We start from the raw sequence: 20,851 nt of genomic DNA, 5'->3' as shown, positions 1-20,851 counted from the left end.
CTGAATCCTCCGAACTCGAATTAACCACTGCGTGGCTGATCGCTCTCGGGCCCTGGCAACGGACCGGTTGAATCTCTGCCTAAATCGAGATCCTCGACATATTCTTCCTCTTCCTCCACAGGAGAAAGGGGCCTTCCAAACACATACGAAGACGTGCGCGGGAGGGAAGGGGACACACTTCCGCGAGGCGATCTATATGCACGGGGCGGTGCATTTGCGCGAGGTGAGGCATTTCCGCGACGCGACGCGACAGCTATTTCGGGGTCGCTGTCGTCCGAGTCATCAGAGTCACACTCGTTATTCTTGTAACGGGCCGCGGAGCACATGGCAACGATGCGGGTCAGATGCCATTGCATATCAAGAAGCTCCCAGCTCGGAAGCGGGTGAGTCTCGGGGTTATGGGTCGCCATCTTGAATCGGTAACCCGATTCGATGGGCCGTCTTTGGTCCCCCTCTCCCACCATCACAACCATCCCGTTCATGCCAATGAGACGTTCGGACGACAGAGCTCGTGTGGTAGTCGGAATGTTCTCAAACGATTTGTGTGCGTACTGGGGCTGCCAATAAAATTCGATGATCATCTCGGTCTTGTCGGTGGAAAGGGAAACCGGGCGCAGCACGAACAGCGCATCCAACCAAGCCGCACGAAGGTCCTTTCGAAGACAGATCATGTTTGTGCAATCATTGACAGGGGCGTGGGGATCATTTGGGTTTTCAAAGGCCGCCTTTTCCCATCGTTCGGCGGTGGCATGTCCCCAAAATACATCGACGTATTTCCAAAAATCGGGGATCGACTGATCATACGAAAGGCGCGACTTTCCAGTAAAGCTGGGGAAAATCGGAACCGCGTCATAGCTCTTGCTGTTGCCTGTCAGGACGCAGTGCGAACCATCTCTTTGTTTGGCATCCCAGATTGCCCTCCGGGAATAGCCTGCGCGCCAGCTGCTGAGAGCGTCTGCCGGCGGCGGAATCTCTGAAAACGTTGTCTTGTCGAGAGGTGGCAGGAAAGTCCAATTGAAGGGAAAACCAGTTGAAATGTTACGGAATGCCTCCGAAAAGATCGCCGAAAGGTTCGCAAGTTGGACAATCCATTCGAGCTTCCGGATGTCACAAATGTGAAGCACCGCCCATAGCTGGGTAGGCAGTCCCTGTCGCCCAATAATTGACGCGAGCGTGATGAAAAAGCTCTGTCGCTCGACTGATGGAACATTGAACCGTTCTTCGTTTGTGAGGGCAACAGTGCTGATCCGGTCTGGGAGGGCAGGCAGCGCCCTTCCGGTGAGAGGCAGGCCAGTCGGGTTTGACATTGTATCACGTGTGGTGCAGGAGCGAAAGAGATGAGCACCAGGGAAACAGGATTTATAACTTTCGCATCGTTTTTGATCACATTGTCAAGATCGTATGCGTTTTGTCGCATCCTCAAGATCGTGAACCGTTGCATACAGTCAAGATCGTCTCGTTTTGTCGCATCCTCAAGGCCGTGAACCGTTGCATACAGTCAAGATCGTATGCGTTTTGCCGCATCCTCAAGACCGTGAACCGTTGCATACAGTCAAGATCGTCTCGTTTTGTCGCATCAAAAAACCTCCTCGAGGAAGGCGCACGTCTTCAGTATCCGCATTTCACCCCCGCCTGAGGAATGCACACTATCTTGATTCCACTGTCTAGGGAAGGAGCCGGCGCCAAATGCGCGCCAGCCAAATACATTGAGATCTCGAGTATGCAGAAAAATCCGACCGTCGTTCGTCTTTAAATGGGTCATACATAACAAATGCATTGAGCTTCCTTATAGTCGTTTCAACAACAACCGATCCCGGACTCCCTGCATACGCTTCTCGGTGCTCGCCATTCCCGCCGGAGGAGGTCTGATATGAGATGTGGAGGGTAGAGATAGAGGCACGCTCACGCTGGATAGCCTGAATGCGTCTGCGCCGGGCACTCCTAATCTCATCCGATAACTCCACAAGATCATCTATATCATCCTATTTCCGAACAGTCAGAATCCGAAATAGCGGTTAGTTCGGGGGAAGGCATCATACAGGGCTGAGAGATGAGAAGATATAATAGAATCCCTTTGTCTCCTCGTACTCGTAATCCATCTGTTCAATCGCTTCTCGTACCACCAATTTCTTTGCAATTTCAGTCCATCGATCGTTTCGAGTCTCCTTCGTTTCTGTGACTTGCTGCGCAATTCGTCCCAAGTTGACTTCCTCCACCGAAGCACGTCGAGGCTTGACCTCGATCACATCCAGGTCACCCAGGGCTCCACTCATTTCAATGGCTTCTTCTTTGGATGGGGCATGTACTACAGACCAATCGTCCGCGCTTCTGGGTGCGTTGTCCGCTGCTCGGGCGCTTTCAAGAAGAATTTCCTTCTCTATCTCAGCCATGGAAGGTAGGTCTTTCTCTTTGTCCAGTAAGTTAGAACGACTGCGGGATGCGGATGTTGCTTCGCGTTCCCATGGATCGGTAAAGATGGCTTGGCTCGTTGGTGAGATCGAATCTTCCGGGCCGAGAGTGTCTGTGCTGTCACGGTGTCTGAGTGCTACCTTCTCCTCGGAGATTCGTCCTCCTCGCATTTTCCTACGACTGTTAGCATACGACATGATGAAGACTAAAGGCTCGATGTGCTTACCGATGCTTGATATCGATCTCATCAAACTACCAACTGGAGACGGCAGTTCCGGGCTGGGCGCACGAGGCGGCGGACCCTCCTCGAAGCCTGGCTGGAGTTAGTTCATGATTCCTGTCAGGCTACCAATGTGACTTACCATGATCAATGTGCCTATGGTGGGTAAACACATCCTGATGGATCGGGGGTACATGTATAGACGCCATAGAAGGTGAAGGTGGACGAGACGCCAGCTTCTCCTTTGATTTCCGGATACTGAACCCCTCTCCGACATCATCAAGGTCTCGAGCGGATGATTTCGCGTCAAACTGCGAGCGAGTGCTGACGTCCGCATCTAGCGGGCTCTCTTCCCTAACTCCTCGGCGACTACCTCGCAATTCACGCTCGAGGTCTTCCGAGGGTATACTCCGTCGCTTTTCCCGCCGTTCACGTATTACAAGCCGCAACTACCCCCTTCAAGATCCATGGACCGTTGGAATATGCTGAGTTTAGAGAACATCCATAGAGGGCGCAAGCGCACAATCGTAGAGAAAGGGATGTATAAATCACAATAGAGACCCCCAAAACGAAAATCTTCCATCCATAAGGAAGCATCTGCGTGATAATCGAAATCCGATCGCCGGGTTCAAGCTGTTCGAACCAGCGGAGACCCTGATCTCGCTGATAAACAACCTGATGGACCCTATCCTATTCCTGTTCATCATGAACATTCTCCTTAAGGTACCTATATCTCGCTTTCCGGAGTATCATCTCGACCGGATGGCCTCTCAATACCGAGCTCAAACCAAGTCGTTGGCGATGTGTAGATCCCGTCGGGCTCATAAGAGAGGGTGCGTGCCGCTTGTTCATGACTTCCAATACACTGATCCGGTTCTCTCGGACGGGAGATCGTCCACCTTCGATCGGATCAGATCTCAGATATGGAGTGTCGTGGCGAGTTCGGTAATCATCCCAGCTCTCATAGTCATCTTTTTCGATCCGAGAATGCAGCCAGTACTGCGCGAATTCTCGTATCTCCAGGACGAGTTCGGGTGGGAGCCTTTGTCGGAGAATATTGAAAGTCTCAATGGCATATCATCATATGTCGAGTGAGTAGTGACTTCAGTGGTAGAAGACTCAGGACTCTGTCTTCATCCTGGGGCATTGTAAACAGCGATGATCCCATAGTTTCAGGAGGTTATGATGTGCGGCTGAGGCTCCGGACGATTCCCCGAGGTGTTTACTTTCAACCACTCCAGGTGTGGCTTGGCACCTTTGCAAATATTGTGGCTGTGATCGGTTGAAATGACTTGCTCTGCCAGTCAGGTGACCGCAGTAAATGCCACTACTACTGTACTTTGATAGATCCTGGCTATCAACCAGGAAAATCTGTCCTTTTTGTGCTCTTCAGCCTGTGATATTGAGCAACGATGATCGTGACCATGTGATGGCTGATGAGAAGATTCTAAATGAGCATATCACCATTTTTTCCTTAAAAACTTGAAACACTGATGGTTTATTTGGCTAACTATCGTGGAGTGTACCTGCAACTAGCTACTACTAGCTCAGTCATGACTCATGAGCCTGCACCACCTGTGCCCAATCGCCATATCCATAAGCACCCGGGACGCTCTCGCCATCAAACAAACTGGCCATAACAACCCGATCCAGCTGATCCCCTTCCCACGGCTCTCTGCCATGCTGCGCGATGGTATTATCGTAAACTAACACATCACCCTGCTGCCAGCGATGCAGAACCCGAATCTCATCGGTAATCTTCGCCAAGTGCTCCAGATACTTATCAGGGATAGGTGTTCCATCCCCGAATAGCTGATGGGTGACATTCTTACGCGCCTCTGTATCGAACTGGGTACGTTTCCAGTATGCTGCCAGTCCAGTGAAGAGGGTCGGTAGGTTCGTACCCGGCTGGGTACGAATGACAGGCAGACGGTGCGTCAAGACAAGACCATCGTCGGTCCACTCCCAAGTGGTATGCTTGCCTCTGCCATAGCGGGCAATCTGAGCCTCGATCTTTCGACGCTTGGTCTCTTCGTCATCACCATCTTGGATATCCTTGCCAAATGCCTGGCGCAGTGTAGACCCGCCTTTGTATTGCTGCTCCAAGCGGTATGTCACTTTGCTCAGAATCCCCTTCTCTGCGAGCTCGGCGATGAACTCTGGAATCTCCTGCTGTGCTCGATTGAACAGCTCCAATGAAGACGATATTGGTGACTCGCCACCCTTGGATGGGGCACGATGTCCATAGAAGAAGATATACTCGGGCGCATGTGGGACCTGAGGAGACTCATTGTGATTGTAGATCAAGACCTCCTTGGGCGCTTCATTTGCGGGGGCGACGTTTGGCGCAAGAAGAGGTCTATCGACTACAATGCCTATAATCTCGTGAGGCTTATACCCGAAAGCATGTGCGAATTTGCTGAAGTCTTCCGCGTTGTGGATGGGCAGGCCCCGGAACAGCAGCGTGCCATGCCTTGCGAGCTTCTTGGTCAAAATGCCGTCTTTCTCTTGGAGGGACTTGATTGTGTCGACCACAGCCTCGAGAGTTGGCTTGGCATCGGCGTTTGTGGGCCGAAGCGCAAGCGGGATAACGGTGTTCTTAGGATGAGGCTGTCCGAGAATACGTTGGTTTGAGGGTGGGAGATCGAATGACTCGAATGCGACGAGTGAGGAGGAAGAAGGAGCCTCCAGCACAAGCTTCTCGATTTGCAGTTGTTCGATTGTAGTTGCCATTGTTCTTGTTGTGGGTGGTATGATGGATCGCGGGGAAAGAGTCAGTCAAGAGCGCCTGAATTTGTAGTTGCGAGCACGACCCCTCACGTGTACCACTATAAGCGAGTTTTATTCCGAGGATGTTGCTTCAGAGTCACTGATTCGCGTTACAAGTCATCTTTCAAGCCCATAATGGTCTCATCGGAGTGATCGCTTATCTGCCGAGCATTGTTGGGCCGTTGGCGATTATGCCATGCGCCTATATGTTACGTGCTTTTCTAGGCATAGATCGCGATCAAGAGGTGAGATAACGAAAAACTCCCTCTGTCCTCTGCTCATCAAGGTATATAACACAGTCATTTCGTCTATGAGATGGAAGTACACTTGTGTGAGAAAGTCTCTCGGTTACTACAATCATGTCTTCCTCTTCAGATACAAACTCGGACGACAAGGCGAATGCGACTACAGTCGTTGAAAGCCAAGATCAACACCAGTTACCACCACCCCGGCCGAAATTCTTCTACACTACCCTGTTCCAGATCCTTGTCGTCGGGTTCTGTGCATTCTGCGCCCCAGGAATATGGAGTGCAATGAATGGTCTAGGCGTGGGCGGATCCCAGAGCCCGGCCCTGGTGAACGCAGCCAACGCCCTGCTCTACGCCTTCATGACACTTACCTGTTTTGCAGGCCCATTCCTCACCAATGTGATTGGCTTCCGCTGGACCCTGACGCTTGGTTCCCTCGGCTACCCGCTCTATGCTGCAGGCCTGTATCTGAACAACCGTACTGGCGCGACGTGGCTGGTATATTTTGGGAGTGTCACTTGCGGAATCAGCGCCGGCTTCTTTTGGAGCGTTGAGGGTGCTATTGCCACAGGATACCCCGAGAACCACAAGCGCGGTCGCTACATCGCAACCTGGTTCACTTTCCGTAACTTCGGCAACATCATCGGTGGTGCTGTGTCTTTGGGCATAAACCACAAAGTGAACCAGCGTGGCCAGGTCGGATATGAGACCTATCTTGCTTTCATCGCCATTCAATGTCTCGGTCTCTTCATCGGACCCTTGTTGTCAAACCCGGAAAAAGTCCAACGAGACGATGGTACCCGCATCGAGGCCCCCCGCGGCATTCATTGGCGTGAAGAGATCACCGCCATGTGGCGGCTGGCGCGGAGCAAATCTATCCTGCTTCTTGTCCCACTGTTCTGGTACTTTGGATGGATCCAGGCATATCCTGGCACATACCTCGCGACCTACTTCACCGTTCGCTCACGTGCCTTGGGAAGCTTCATGTCAGCAGTTGTGGGAACACTCGCAACCTGGTTGGGCGGGTCACTTGTGGATCTACCATGGCTGAATAACCGCAAGCATCGAGCCGTCGTCACATTCATCGTGATTGCGCTCATGAACAGCGCTACCTGGATTTGGGCTGTTATCATTCAGTACGAGTATAGCCATACCCGCCCCGTGTTGGACTGGGGTGACCAGCGCTCCTTTGGCCGTGGGTTTGGCTTGTATCTATTTGAACGAATCAGTCTTGGTCTTGTGGAGAATTACATCTACTGGTGCATTGGCAATCTGTCGGACTCACCTGGTGATCAAATCCGATACAGTTCCTTGCTTCGGGGGATTGAGACTGCTGCGGTTGCTGTTGGATTTGGTGTCCAGGCTGTGCCGACTGTCCTCATTGCCACCGCTAGTATTAATTTTGGCCTCTGGTTCTTTGCCTTGCCATTCAGCTACTATGCCACAGTGCAAGTTGTCCGCAAGTTTGAGCAATTAGAGAGAGAGCAGCAGGGTGCTCGTGGGGTAACCCACCGGGTTGAGGAGAAATGAGTGCTGCGCTTGAATATGTGTCTGTTCAAGATGGTCTTCTTGGAATCTTGTCATTTACACATCACAATATAGGTAGTTACAGGTAGAATGTTAACCAAGTTCTTGGTATATTCCCGCGCTTACCTAGTGCTAGGTTACAACAGAATAATTTGGAGACTCGTAGCTCAGGATCCCTTGCCATAATCCAGTTTCTTGACTTCTTCATTGCGCAATGCGCACCGTTCGCCGTGATTCTATCCATGGATGTTATTCGGACAGGAAACGCGGTTATCGGACCCACGTGGGCTCGCACGCCATTACCCCAGGAAAGTGCGGAGATCGAACCTCCGATGTGGTCTTGCGGAGAAGCCGACGGCAAGTACTCTGCTTCTACTGTAGCTCAAAGAAAGGAAATAGGACCCGATGATTTGAACGGAGAACAAAATCAAGGGAATAATTTGCCAACCTGGACATCATCAAGGCTGTAGCTCTGAGAGCTTTGTGCTCGTGTCTTTCTACCGGATTGAGGATCTGGCTGATCGCATCAGAACGGCTACGCATATTCGATGACCTGACTCCTCGCGCCTCGCGACTGGGATGCCTTAACTTATTTCAATTTTGCGGAGTTTATACAGTGGAAATAAGTGCTGGGCTTCATCAAGTTCTCGCTGTGTTCTGATTCACCATACATAGTAGTACCCGTAACGAAGGCATTGTTCGGCTACTTGGGTTCCCCAGTCTCAACTCTTAACACACCGAGCTTGCAGCCGAGGCCCAAACCCCCGAAGATCGACAACGCTAAGACTGCGAGTCGGCTATATGCGAAAGATCCAGATGGGGTATATATTGTCAATTGATGAACGAACAAGCTTTTAAATTATTAAACACAATCACAATAATGTATAGGTCACAATTCCAACGTGTCTTGCGGTCGCAAAGGTCTGCACTCGTACGCGGTCCATGTCGGACAGGCGTTTCCCCTCAAGCTCGCGTGGCATTCTCCACAACAGGGCGGCGCGACATCATGGGGATGACCGGCTTCACAGAAGAACAGCTCACAGTCCGTGAAGCTATCTCGCACATTTGCTCCAAGTTCCCAAACACATACTGGCAAGAGCGCGATCAACAGGAAAAAGATCCCAAGGAATTCCACGCTGCGCTGGCTAAAGATGGATGGCTTGGCATTGCTTTGCCCGAATCTCTAGGAGGCGCGGGTTTAGGTACAGTCGTGCGAGTTAATATGTTCACTTGTCAGAAATGACGCTAATTTCGTATCAGGCATTTCTGAGGCCACAATGATGATGCAGACTATCACACAATCTGGCGCTGGTATGGCCGGTGCGCAGGCCATCCACGCCAACGTGTATGCGACACAGCCATTGGCCAAGTTTGGCACCAAGGAGCAGCTGGAGACTACGATTCCAAATATTATCAACGGCACATGGCGCACCTGTTTTGGCGTGACCGAGCCAAACACCGGTCTCGAGACGCTTAAGCTCAAGACCTTGGCCAGCAAAACCGACGATGGCTATTCCGTCACCGGCCAGAAGATCTGGATTACATGTGCACAAGTGGCATCAAAGATGATCCTCCTCGCCCGGACCACTCCTCTCGAAGAAGTCAAGAAAAATAGCGAAGGTCTCTCCATTTTCTGTATCGACATTGACCGCGAAAACCCTGGTCTAGATCTGCGTAAGATCAAGAAGATGGGTGGACGCGCCGTGGATGCCAACGAGGTCTTCTTCGACAACTATAAAATTCCCGCAAACACGTTGATCGGTGCCGAGAACCAAGGCTTCAAGATCATCCTCCACGGCATGAACGCAGAGCGATGCCTTCTAGCCGGCGAAGCGCTAGGGTTGGGTTATGCTGCGCTGGAAAAGGCCGCGCAGTACGCCAAGGACCGAGTGGTGTTTGGGCGACCGATCGGTCAGAACCAGGGTGTGGCGCATCCGTTGGCTGACGCGTACATGAAGCTGGAGGCGGCGAAGCTGGCTACGTACCATGCGGCCCGACTTTATGATAGCAACGATGCCTCGATTCCGTTCCAGGACATCGGTGTCGCGTGTAACAGTGCCAAGTACTTGGCTGCTGAGGCTGCTTTCACGGCTTGTGAGCGGGCGGTGCTGGCGCATGGCGGCATGGGTTATGCGGTTGAGTATGATGTGGAGCGGTACATGCGTGAATGCTTCGTGCCTCGCATTGCGCCTGTCAGTCGGGAGATGATCCTGAATTATGTTAGCGAGAAGGTGCTTGAGTTACCTCGCAGCTATTAGACATATGTATATTCAGCTACCCAACATAAACCGAATGGTATTATGCTGTTCAGCATCAGTCAGTATCCAGTGCAATGTGCCCACGCACAGTGTTACTTATGTCCGAGATATGCCCGTTAGCCTCTGATTCGCCATCAAGAGTAGGTGGGTAGGACACCTCAGGTGGAACAATACCTGAAGGACTAGGTCAGTGATTGGATCAATTAGGTAGGTACGCTACTGGCGCTACATATGAGGTGGATAGAATGCGGAGTCTTCTATCTCACTCGAGTTTCTGCCTCAGGCAGACGTCTGTCCTCGTCGGCCACCTTGACGTCAACCAGCGGGCTTCCGACCTGATAGTAGTAGCTGATACATCTTGCCAAGCAAGCATATCCCCCAAGAGGCATCCCTCTGCCATGATGTTCAGTTGTGGTGATACTCCAGAGTCAGGCCGATTTCGGCGAGTGGAGATGTGCAGCGGAAAGTGATCCCCGGGCAAATTTGACATTGAAACAACCATTCGTGATATCCTTATATTGTCTAAATGTGTATTCTCGAGTCTATCGATCCATTGCAAGCTAGTCAAAAAGCATGACTCGCATACAATGGAAGCTTCAAGCTTAACCTCTGTCCTGGGATGACAACGAGCGGCATGTCATTGGTGCGGGTGGAGTCCCGCGCCCGCGGCCGGGGAGAAGCATTCTTTCTCCGACGTTGCCAAAAAGTGACGACCGGCACCTTTTATTTCTTGGTCCCCCTCCCTTCTCCAGACTTTCCATCAGTTGCTCTTTCTGGTCGTGGTTCTTGGATCAATTCCTCATAACCCGTCTCATAATGCTTCCCCAGACTCGGGCGCGCGTGCCCGCCGCTCTCCGGAGCTTGGCTAGGTCCAACGTCACTGTGTGAGTCGACGCATTGCCAGCTTCTTCAATTGGCCCAATTGCCTCTTCGATCACTAACGTCTATTCTCAATACAGTCGGAGCCTCTCTACCACTCTCCCTCGCTTCCAGAATGACGACAAGGTCCTCAACAAGGTCTCCCGCCACATCACCCAGCCCAAGGCACAGGGTGCTTCCCAGGCCATGCTGTACGCCGTGGGTTTGAACGAGGCGGACATGAACAAGGCTCAGGTCGGTATCTCATCCGTCTGGTTCAACGGCAACCCTTGCAACATGCACTTGCTCGACCTCAGCAACAAGGTCCGTCAGGGTGTGCAGGACCAGGACTTGATTGGCTTCCAGTTCAACACCGTCGGTGTCAGTGATGCCATCAGTATGGGTACTACCGGCATGCGCTACTCTCTGCAAAGCCGAGACCTGATTGCCGATTCCGTTGAGACCGTTATGGGTGGACAATGGTACGACGCCAACATCAGTATTCCCGGTTGTGACAAGAACATGCCCGGTGTCCTGATGGCTATGGGCCGTGTCAACCGCCCCAGTTTGATGGTTTACGGTGGTTCCATCAAGCCCGGCTGTGCTGCTACCCAGAACAATGCCGATATCGATATCGTTTCTGCTTTCCAGGCCTACGGTCAGTTCCTTACCAAGGAGATCACCGAGCCCCAGCGCTTCGACGTCATCCGCCACGCCTGCCCCGGCGAGGGTGCCTGTGGTGGTATGTACACTGCCAACACCATGGCTTCTGCCATCGAGACCATGGGTATGACCCTTCCCGGTTCCTCTTCCAACCCGGCCAATTCCCAGGCCAAGTACTTGGAGTGTCTCGCAGCTGGTGGTGCCATCAAGAAGCTGCTTGCTGAGGATATCCGCCCTCGTGACATTCTCACTCGTCAGGCCTTCGAGAACGCTATGGTTGTTGTCAACATTACCGGTGGTTCCACCAACGCTGTGCTGCACTTGATCGCCATTGCCGACTCGGTCGGCATCAAGCTCACCATCGATGACTTCCAGTCTGTGTCCGACCGCATTCCCTTCCTGGCTGATCTCAAGCCCTCTGGTAAGTATGTCATGGCCGATCTCTTCGCTATTGGCGGCACACCCGCTCTCCTGAAGCTGCTGCTCAAGGAGGGTCTTATTGACGGCTCTGGTATGACCGTTACTGGCGAGACCATGGCTCAGAACTTGGCCAAGGTGCCCGACTTCCCCGATGACCAGAAGATCATCCGCCCCTTCTCCAACCCCATCAAAGAGACTGGTCACATTCAGATCCTCCGTGGCTCTCTCGCCCCTGGTGGCAGTGTCGGAAAGATCACTGGTAAGGAGGGCACGCTCTTCACCGGAAAGGCCCGCGTCTTCGACAGCGAGGACGACTTTATTGCTGCTCTTGAGCGCAATGAGATCAAGAAGGAAGATAAGACCGTTGTGGTCATTCGCTACTGCGGCCCTAAAGGTGGCCCTGGCATGCCTGGTATGTGCTACATCTCTATATGGCAGTTGATCATAATGCTAACAATCTCTCAGAAATGCTCAAGCCCTCTGGTGCTCTCATGGGTGCCGGTCTCGGTAACTCCTGTGCCCTTATCACCGACGGCCGTTTCTCCGGCGGTTCTCACGGTTTCCTGATCGGCCATATCGTCCCCGAGGCTGCCGTTGGCGGACCTATCGGTCTTGTCAACGACGGCGATATCATCACCATCGATGCTGAGAAGCGTATCCTCGATGTTGACCTCTCTGACGCTGAGTTCGCCGAGCGTAAGCAGAAGTGGGAGGCTCGCAAGGCTGCTGGTGACCTCCCGGCCACTGGTCTCACCATGCGTGGTACTTTGGGCAAATATGCCCGCCAAGTCCGCGATGCCAGCCAGGGCTGCATCACTGATGCTTTAGATTAAATGTTTTCTTGACTTCACTTTTCATTTTTGGTCTCGGGCCCTGTCTGGAACATAAAAGCGATTCCCCGGTTCTGGAACCTAACTTATATGATATCATTTTGAATAATATTTCCTTCTTGTTCAGCTCGGTTCTCTTTGGTGTGGTATTTTCTGTTGGATAGTGGTATATACTGATTCCCATTGTTTTCACTTCCCAATATTGTTGTCATGCTAAACCTGTCACCCCACCCACAGAGCCTATTGACTGTCATATGCAGCCGCGCGCTAATCTGGTTGTGATTAAAATCAACCAATCACAACATTCATGCACCAGCCTCCGGCTTTTGAGTGGCCCTGATCGTCCGACCTAGCACATAAGCTCAGAAGGACTGGTTAAAGTAGAGTTTGATATCATCACGGCCCCGAAAGATCCCATCCATGGATCCAACCCTGTCATCCAGATGTTTATTTTGACCAACACCACAACCTCACCACGAGCTAAGGTACTGAAGCCAGCACGGGTTGGGTGACATGTTTCAGCCATCACCTGGACACCCGAATATATGGAGAAGAATCGATGGAGAAACCAAAAGTACCGTGGGATATCATATAGGTCACTCGTGAACAAGCTTGAACTAACCAATCCTTCACAGCCATTAACGCAAAAAACCCGAAGTATCCAATGCACAAAACCTAACTGAATGCTGCTGCAGTATACCCCCTAACATATCAAAGCAAATGATGTGCCGGGGCGTCCTGCGTCCCTCTGTACCTGCTTCTGGTCCAGCATCAGACCAGCCAGGCCAATCCCGCTGCCAAACCCCGGACCAACAGCGTGACAACAAGATGTCAGAACTCTTCCATCGTCGACCCAGGTGCTCTGAACTCACGAGCCAAGGCAGAGGGCTTCCTGATATGGTGTGATGGGGGCCATTCGAAAATGTCACAATTGCTGTTGATACCATTTGACCGAATGTGCCGCTCTGGTATCCAAACCCACTTTGGTATTCGCCCCATGCCACCTGAATTCCAATTCCTACTCGTTGCTCGCCCAACGACCCTCTCCATTCTCATGAATTGTACCACGTGTTCGACGGCAGAATATGACTGAATTCTTAAATTGGTCATATGTAGCAGGAGGCATGTGACTGATCAGCACACTGGCCTTCCTCCCCTTTATCCTTGTTCTGGGCTCTAGCATTGTGAACCCGTCGGTGTCAACGCGCTTGCCGTGTTTGATGGATGACTGTGAGGCATTAGCAACCGCCCTGGTTGAGTGATATCCTCTTGACGACCTACCAGGAAATTCTTCATTCCCTTGATGCTGTTTCTGATGAGGAATTTGAAATCGCCGAAAGAGAGTGCGAGTGGGCGTTCGTCTGTTGATCCGTACATCTTCTAGGTCCGAGGGACTGTATTCACAACCGTGGGCTGGGGCGGATGCCAGGAAAGGCAGATAAGCCAGATCAAGGACACAAGAAGACTGATACTTGACTCCTTGAGCTACAAAGTCAACAGGAGAAAGTCGGACGCTTGTAGGTTTAAATATGGAAAGCATTGGATACCGTAATCATTAATGGGGGTGGATAACCGATAAAATAGCCCTTCTGTGGCTTCAGGAAGCGTTTATTCCACCAACAAATCTCCTTACACTCGGTCAATATCGACTACTCATCGTACCAAGCGTCCAACACATCTTTCAAGGAGGAAGATAGGTAAGACCGTTGTGGCCATTCGCTACTGCGGCCCTAAGGGTGGCCCGCATAAGCTGTGTTGGACACTTGGTATGATTAGTCCTCGACGGCTATGGTAGTCACTTGACACCACAATTCGATCAGAATTGCTCCAAAAATAAGATTATACCGGTCTGTATGCCAGCTCATAGCTCGCATCCTTTGCAGTCGCTCGATATCGGGTGTGTTGCTGCCATTAAACGCTCATACCGAAGCTTAGTCGACCAGAAAGTGCGGCTTAATATCAATCATATCGTCAAGCTTCATTTCCTTGCAGCATCCCACTTCTCTTTTGCTTCACCCGCTTCCCTTGCCTTACGTTACCGACCATGGCGACGTATTCGTGCGTTAAAGAGCATCTCCGACTGCCTTCTCACATTATCCAAGCTTGAGGTCATGGCCACGCCAGGTCTGACGAGCAAACGACAGCTACGACTATATGGTTAACCCAAACCTAAAGCATATGCAGAAACCTTAAGGGTCTTCATGCTCACAGAGTGTGAGATATGTCTAGTGAAATCGACCATGTTATCCGCGTACATATAGAAATGTTCAGGCAGTGACATAACATGTTTGATGAGGGGAAGAAGTTTGCCCAGTAGTTCCTGCTTAAACGGGAAGGGGGGCTTGGCGGGGTAGGTGGGACCCGGGCAAAAAGGGGCCAGTGCCTGCCCCACCGGCGACACCTATGTATTTCACTTCCGGCTCAAACGAATCTCTCTCGCTCTTCCACACCCCAATTTCATCACAACACACTGCCTCAATCGCTTACATTTCCCCAATCCCCAATAGAGGGGGTTGCAGCGCACGAAGAAGCCACCGCGAGCTGGGCAGAAACGGAAGAGCTCACATCCGCCAAGGGCAATGGCCGCGGAGCCGATACGCCGCTGGGAGTGGCCTTGATTCACGCGTGAGTCAATCCTTCGATGAGCCACCTCGGGCCGACCGTGGGATAGCCGGAATTTTCAAGCCGGATGTGCGGGAACGTTGGCACGAATCATCAACAACAACATTCGCTTTGGTGGTAAAACACCGGCATCGACGGGTGGGCTCCCTTGCGCTGACGCAGGTCCTGTTCAACGCGCAAAGGAAGCGGCGATGATTGGGTGATAAGCTGGCAGAAGCTCATCGTGTCTGTGATATGGAGCGCGGGACGCGCGAGAACTGACAGATACCGACCATCTTCGACTCGGCGTGAAGCCCGTATAATCCAACAGATTGCGGTACCCGCTCTGGAAGCTGGCCCCCAAAAGGCGATGTCGAGTGTGGCATGGTGGAAGTGTGGGACAGATCCTGCGTGCAAAGACTTTCCACCTGGCAGATGCCGCCCACTCTTATTTCAGAATTTCCGACTAGGAATCACGGTCTGGCCAGATGGAGAATGCCAGCGGAACTCGGTGTGGACAGCGGGTTATCGCGGCCGACATGGGTAGCGATCCGGTTTATGACAAGGTTGACCCTGGGCTGGAGACCTTTGCGAAGCTTCCACCACGAACGCGAGCAGTGCAACGGCGCCGTAAGGCAAAGTATCCTAAGCGCCAAACATTCATCTCCGGGATGGACGACTCCAACGACGACACCGAAGAAGTCGACCCCGAGGACGATGTTCTACCGGAAGACGAGGTACCCGAGGAAGGGGAGGAACTGGAAGTCTTGGATAGCTAGCTGTCCCTTCTCCGATGATGATGCTCCACGCAAGAGGAAATACCGTAAGAGAAATCTCGCCCCAAACACCGAGGTCGTCCGGGGTGAAGTTCTCCCAGCTCGTGCACGACTCAAAGAGGTGGTCCGGTAGCACTTCTTCAGATGGTACACTGCCACAGATAAGTCTCACCAACTCAGTCTCAAAGTTTTCATTTCTCTTCCTTACTCTTAGGGCTTTTAGACACAAATGCATCTACCTACCTCCGCTTCAAGTACATTTCCATAGGAAGTCATGCCTGGGCCTGATGGAGTGCGTAGTGCAGCCTAGGTCGGATCTATTTCTGCCTACCAGCACATGAAGGTGCTTCCACTCCTGGATAGAATTCTGTTTGACCTATGTCAATAAAGTCCACGCCCGGATTGTGTGTGTTCCTGCGGCCATGACGTGACCGGGCAGGTGACGGGCAGGCACCAGGTTCTAGTTGGAGCCCTGGTCTAGTGGCGGGATGGACCTCTCCATCCACCTCAGCCCCACAGCTGGCGTGGTAGTGATCCATCTGAAATAGGCTAAATCATCTGCGACGCTAGTGTGTGATATCGGATTCACAGAGTTCATCCACGGCATCATCCACTAGCCTCTCTAGAGCTAGTGACTATGAAGAAGTTAAAGAATTCGGAAAATGCATCCTGGCTGATTGATTGGACAGGGTAGGGGATCAGATACCTACCCAGTCCATTCATTCTATCAACCCCACTGCGATGGTGTATACACCCTCGCCCCCCACGAGCGAACCGCGGCAGATGTAGTAGTACAGGATCCATCATACCATCATTGATCAGCACGAACGATACTAACTCGGATTGTTGAGAAATATCTCCATGCGTCATCAAAGACCTCATTCCTGTTTAGAAGAGTCGGCCAATGTCACTTCAGATATGGTGGCAAGCAATATACCACTACGTTCTCGCAAGGTAGGTATGTGGTCGTTGTTGTTGTTGTTGTTATATTTAACGTCCTGAGGATGCGGGAGCGGAGCTCCCGTCTCCGTGGCCTCCCATGGGGTATGGGGACGTGCTAAGCTATGGTATTATGTACAGATAAGTGCGTCCATAGAGAGCAACTCGTTCTTAAGAAAGATGTGGGGAGAGTCCCCGTCAGCTGCCTGTCCTTCCCCGACCTGTGGGATGGATGCAGGGTTTTTGCGCACGTTAGGTGCTGTGTCGTCGCCGTTAGGTACCGGCCTGTAGCTGATTACGGGGTGTCGCCCGTTGGATCGCGGCCCGTGGGCCAGTAGGTATGTGGTCAAAGTTGACACTAGAATATCTACATGGTGGATGATCATCTACTCCTTACTCTATGCGGAGTTTGCTGCAGTGTGTCACAGGTAGTAAACCAATCATGTATGATTCGATTCGTTTCGGGTGGCTGCGAGGCTCCGAATTTGTTAACCTCTCGATAGTCATCTAAAACCTGAAGTAGGTACGCATCAAGCCGTTTGAGGCAGTTGATGACGAGAGCCTTTGTTTGAACCTATCAGTGGGCCAAAACACTTGCAATCGAAGAAGCAGGCATATGGACGTAGTGTATAAATAACGGATGTTTCCATGCGCTGAAATGTCTCTCCATTCCCAACAAGTCTATCATCTGAATTACATTGCAATCCAAACATCTTTGAAAAACCTGCACTATGGAGTCAATTCTCATCCAACAAGCGAACTCAGCGCCCAGCGCAACTGCAGTCGTGCACGATACCCATACCATCAGTTACCGGGAACTCATCATGAGAGCCGATATCCTGGTTGATCTTCTGGAGAAGCATTCTCTAGAACCAGAAACGCCTGTCTTTACCCTCGTTCAGACGGGTCTTCCACAGGTCCTGGCCCAAATCGCCGTCTTGCGTGCGGGAGGGACCTGTGTTCCTGTTGATCCAACCGCACCTCCGAATCGAATCAAAGGGATGCTTGAAGATCTCGATACGACGCTCATAATTGCCAACAGTGACTCTGACCTGTTGGCCCCCGATATGAACGTCGTCCCCATTGAAGCAGCCCTGGACGCACAGGTCGACATCAACAATGACCAGGAGATATCTGTGCGCGCCGGTCGTCCAGAGACCCATCGAAGCCATATTCTGTTCACGTCAGGTTCTACCGGTCGACCTAAACCAGTTCAGGTCTTGACCAGTAGTATCCTTCACGTGCTGAGAAGTATACGTACAGGACCACTCGGTTCTTCTGATAGGTCGACTGCTATGCTGAATCCTGGATTTGACTTCTCTATCCTAGAGATGTGGAAAGCCTTGTTGGAAGGGGCAACAGTCGTCCACGTACCGCACATCATACGAAACGACACTTTGGCGTTACAGAACTTCCTGAAGGAGCAACAGATCACGTTCACATGCGTACCCACTGCCCTTTTCGAGGTGATCGCGCTTACTGCACCGGAAGCCTTTCACGGAGTGCGGCATGTCATCGTCGGCGGAGAGGCTGTCAGCAGCAGTGCGATGCGTACTGTCCTTGAGGCAAGTCCACCAGAGAACCTGTGGAATATATATGGCCCTGCCGAAGCAACGATCTGTGTCACCATGGCCCGGGTAGATCACCAGGAGGCCCAACGCTCGCGCATCACTATCGGGCACACTTTCGGCGACACGAAGATTTTCCTCCTTGATGGCGACCTGAAGCCCATCAACGAGCCCAAGGTCACCGGGGAACTTTACATTGCCGGGCCTCAAGTGAGGCCTGGATACCTGAACCGAGAAGAAGAAAACGAGAAAAGCTTTGTTTCGGTGGATGTCGCCGGTACGCTCATTCATATGTACCGTAGTGGAGACCTGGCACAGTGGCGTGACAAGGCGGGGGGTTCTTTGGACCACATCGGGCGGGCCGATGACCAGATCAAGATTTCGGGCTACCGCGTTGAGCTTGGGGAGGTGTCTCGTGTGATTGAGGAACATCCGCGCGTCCACTCGTCTGTGGTGAATTACCAGAAGGAGAATGGAGCGGAATATCTGGAAGCATACGTCGTACTCGGCGACCAGGAGCTGGATCTCAACACAGAGGAGCTGATTGACTGGACAAACAAGAAGCTCCCTCCCTACATGGTACCAAGCAAGGTCGTCAAGAAGGAAACATTTCCCCTCACCTTGAATGGAAAGGTTGATCGCGAAGCTCTGGTTTCGGGCAACAGTGACGATGAGACAGCCACACCTCATGAATGGACGCCAGAGGAGAGCGATGGGGATACCGGGGACTTGCCTAAGTGGCTGGCTTCAGTCCTCCAACCAATGCTCCCTTCCTGGAGTGGAAACCCGTCAGACAACTTTTTCTCCCTCGGGCTAGGCTCCCTTCAGGCAGCCCAATTCCTCGGTCGTATTCGACGTGAGCAAGGCAAGACGATCTCGCTCGCACAGCTTCATAGTCACCCAACAATCAAGACCCTCGCACAATTTTTAGCTGATCCCTCTCCGGAAGACAATCCAGAGTCCGGTATCGAGCGGTGGAAGCGTGATCTAAAGGACTTAGAAAATACTATCTTGCTTCCGGAGTGGCGGGACGCCGACGAAGGCCGGGTATTCCTGACTGGAGCCACTGGATTTTTGGGTGCGCATATATTGCAGCAGCTTCTGTGCATGCCCGAGGTGAAGCAAGTGGCTTGTCTGGCACGTGGTCAATCTGGGGTCAGTGCCAGTGCCCGAATCCAGCGAAATCTCGAGAAATACAAGTTATGGGACAGTTGCTCGGAAAAGACAGAGAAGATCATCGTCCTGGAGGGCGACCTGGCAGATCCGACCTTGGGGCTTGGGGAGAGACAGTTCAATTGGCTCGCAAACTGGGCCAGCGTCATCTTCCACGTGGGCGCGCGAGTCAATTGGTGTGAACCTTACGAGGCACATTATGGATCCAATATCCTTGGTATGAGCCACATCATCCGCGCTGCAACCCTGGGTCGCCGAAAGCCATTACACTACGTCTCATCGATCGATGTGTGGACCGCCACTGGATTCATCAACAATGCGGAACGTGTGGATGCAGATGAGCCACTCATGCCGCATATCAATGCCGCCCCTTATGACACCGGATACTCCATCAGCCAGGTTGTCGCCGAGGAACTGCTCCAGCGGGCGCGAGGCCGCGGCTTGCCCACAGCGATCTATCGGCCGGGATTCATCGTTGGTCACAGCGAACACGCCATTGCCAACGCGAACGACTATTTTTCCCGCTTGGTCATGGGTTGCATTCAGATAGGGTACTTCCCAGATCTTCCTACTCAGTACCTGGAGTATATCACTGTTGACTATGTCACTTCGGCCATTTTGCACATCTCATCTGATCTGAACAATCTGGGCCGAGCGTATCACGTTGTGCCCCCTGACAGGCGTGAGTCGATCAGTTACGGGCAACTTCATCAGATGCTTCAAGATCTGGGTTATCAGGTTGAGAAGATCGACTATTTCGACTGGGTGGATAAGGTTCGTGAGTCACCAGGGAATCCACTCGAAGCGATGATGCCATTACTTGAGGAAGAAGTCTGTGAAGGCATGACTCGGTTGCAGACCAGCCTGAACACGCCTGTATTCGACCCGCGAAACACAAGGATCGCCCTGAAAGACAGTCAGTGTATGGAATATGTGGCTCTCAATTCAGGTTTGTTGCAGCGGTTTATTCAGAACTGGGTGGATAGAGGAGAGTTCACTCTCGATTATGGTCGCGCTGAGAGAGGCTGAGAGCAGAGCGTGGAAGAAGACGAGTTGTAGTAGATTAGCTTATGTCTGGTGCGAGAGATCGAATAGGGATTGAGCTGAAGTTCTAGGTACCTAGGGGAACAGGAGAGCAGTAGTTAGTCTGACATATTTGTTGAGAATGCTCGGAATACTACATTATTGTTTTGATTCATGCTTTACACTTTGCCTTATCGGATAACCTCATTGTGGCATTTCGTAGGCGGGATAGTCTTGCCAGTTGACGGGAGGCTTGCCAGTTGGCCTGGGGCTGGCCAGTTGGCAGAAAGCTCGCTAAGTACTCGTCAGAAACTCGGCACCGCGGGCGCCGCCGACCATCCCCCACACAGTCCGCTCTCCAGAGTCTCATTGACACTCCTCCGCCACGAAAGCCCCAGCGACTTGACCTTTGTTGGTCGTGATTGGCGCGAGATATCCCTCGGAGAACTGGTGATTCTAGGCGATTTAAAATTTGTGGAACTCGATCCTGGCATTGAAGAACACAAATGCAGGTATGCCACGAGCCGCACTCGTTGTATTCGGTCCAGCATCCCAAAAGGCTATGCCAG

At 52.0% G+C, this 20,851-nt stretch overlaps 9 protein-coding genes across 9 annotated transcripts; 5 read left to right on the top strand and 4 right to left on the bottom strand.

The window, feature by feature from the left end:
* Nucleotides 1-20: 20 nt before the first annotated feature.
* N7515_002089 (uncharacterized protein) lies at nt 21-1,307 on the bottom strand (the record flags this gene model as incomplete). Its single annotated transcript, XM_056662833.1, has 1 exon — nt 21-1,307. One exon carries the CDS (start codon nt 1,305-1,307, stop codon nt 21-23), a length of 1,287 nt encoding a protein of 428 aa, XP_056524946.1.
* A 357-nt stretch (nt 1,308-1,664) lies between these two features.
* Nucleotides 1,665-3,226, bottom strand: N7515_002088 (uncharacterized protein; the record flags this gene model as incomplete). The annotated part of the gene is made up of 4 exons (XM_056662832.1): nt 1,665-1,982; nt 2,040-2,722; nt 2,772-3,078; nt 3,182-3,226. 4 exons carry the CDS (start codon nt 3,224-3,226, stop codon nt 1,665-1,667), a joined length of 1,353 nt encoding a protein of 450 aa, XP_056524945.1.
* Nucleotides 3,227-4,180: 954 nt separating this feature from the next.
* On the bottom strand, nt 4,181-5,362 carry N7515_002087 (uncharacterized protein; the record flags this gene model as incomplete). Its single annotated transcript, XM_056662831.1, has 1 exon — nt 4,181-5,362. The coding sequence occupies one exon, from the start codon at nt 5,360-5,362 to the stop codon at nt 4,181-4,183; it is 1,182 nt and encodes a 393-aa protein (XP_056524944.1).
* A 395-nt stretch (nt 5,363-5,757) lies between these two features.
* Nucleotides 5,758-7,176, top strand: N7515_002086 (Major facilitator superfamily domain general substrate transporter; the record flags this gene model as incomplete). The annotated part of the gene is made up of 1 exon (XM_056662830.1): nt 5,758-7,176. One exon carries the CDS (start codon nt 5,758-5,760, stop codon nt 7,174-7,176), a length of 1,419 nt encoding a protein of 472 aa, XP_056524943.1.
* An 877-nt stretch (nt 7,177-8,053) lies between these two features.
* Nucleotides 8,054-9,431, top strand: N7515_002085 (acyl-CoA dehydrogenase family protein; the record flags this gene model as incomplete). Its single annotated transcript, XM_056662829.1, has 2 exons — nt 8,054-8,375; nt 8,434-9,431. 2 exons carry the CDS (start codon nt 8,054-8,056, stop codon nt 9,429-9,431), a joined length of 1,320 nt encoding a protein of 439 aa, XP_056524942.1.
* Nucleotides 9,432-10,247: 816 nt separating this feature from the next.
* Nucleotides 10,248-12,205, top strand: ilv3 (dihydroxy-acid dehydratase ILV3; the record flags this gene model as incomplete). Its single annotated transcript, XM_056662828.1, has 3 exons — nt 10,248-10,315; nt 10,391-11,784; nt 11,838-12,205. The coding sequence occupies 3 exons, from the start codon at nt 10,248-10,250 to the stop codon at nt 12,203-12,205; spliced, it is 1,830 nt and encodes a 609-aa protein (XP_056524941.1).
* Nucleotides 12,206-13,220: 1,015 nt separating this feature from the next.
* Nucleotides 13,221-13,579, bottom strand: N7515_002083 (uncharacterized protein; the record flags this gene model as incomplete). Its single annotated transcript, XM_056662827.1, has 2 exons — nt 13,221-13,430; nt 13,484-13,579. 2 exons carry the CDS (start codon nt 13,577-13,579, stop codon nt 13,221-13,223), a joined length of 306 nt encoding a protein of 101 aa, XP_056524940.1.
* Nucleotides 13,580-15,291: 1,712 nt separating this feature from the next.
* Nucleotides 15,292-15,582, top strand: N7515_002082 (uncharacterized protein; the record flags this gene model as incomplete). Its single annotated transcript, XM_056662826.1, has 1 exon — nt 15,292-15,582. One exon carries the CDS (start codon nt 15,292-15,294, stop codon nt 15,580-15,582), a length of 291 nt encoding a protein of 96 aa, XP_056524939.1.
* A 1,667-nt stretch (nt 15,583-17,249) lies between these two features.
* N7515_002081 (non-ribosomal peptide synthetase) lies at nt 17,250-20,288 on the top strand (the record flags this gene model as incomplete). The annotated part of the gene is made up of 1 exon (XM_056662825.1): nt 17,250-20,288. One exon carries the CDS (start codon nt 17,250-17,252, stop codon nt 20,286-20,288), a length of 3,039 nt encoding a protein of 1,012 aa, XP_056524938.1.
* Between the last annotated feature and the right edge of the window lie 563 nt (nt 20,289-20,851).

The sequence above is a fragment of the Penicillium bovifimosum genome (genome assembly GCF_028826915.1).
Source record: "Penicillium bovifimosum strain IBT 22155 chromosome Unknown utg000002l_segment0_segment0, whole genome shotgun sequence".
Lineage (NCBI taxonomy): Eukaryota > Fungi > Ascomycota > Eurotiomycetes > Eurotiales > Aspergillaceae > Penicillium > Penicillium bovifimosum.
Note: the sequence above shows the minus strand (reverse complement) of the source record. Positions and strands in the feature narration are given on the sequence as shown.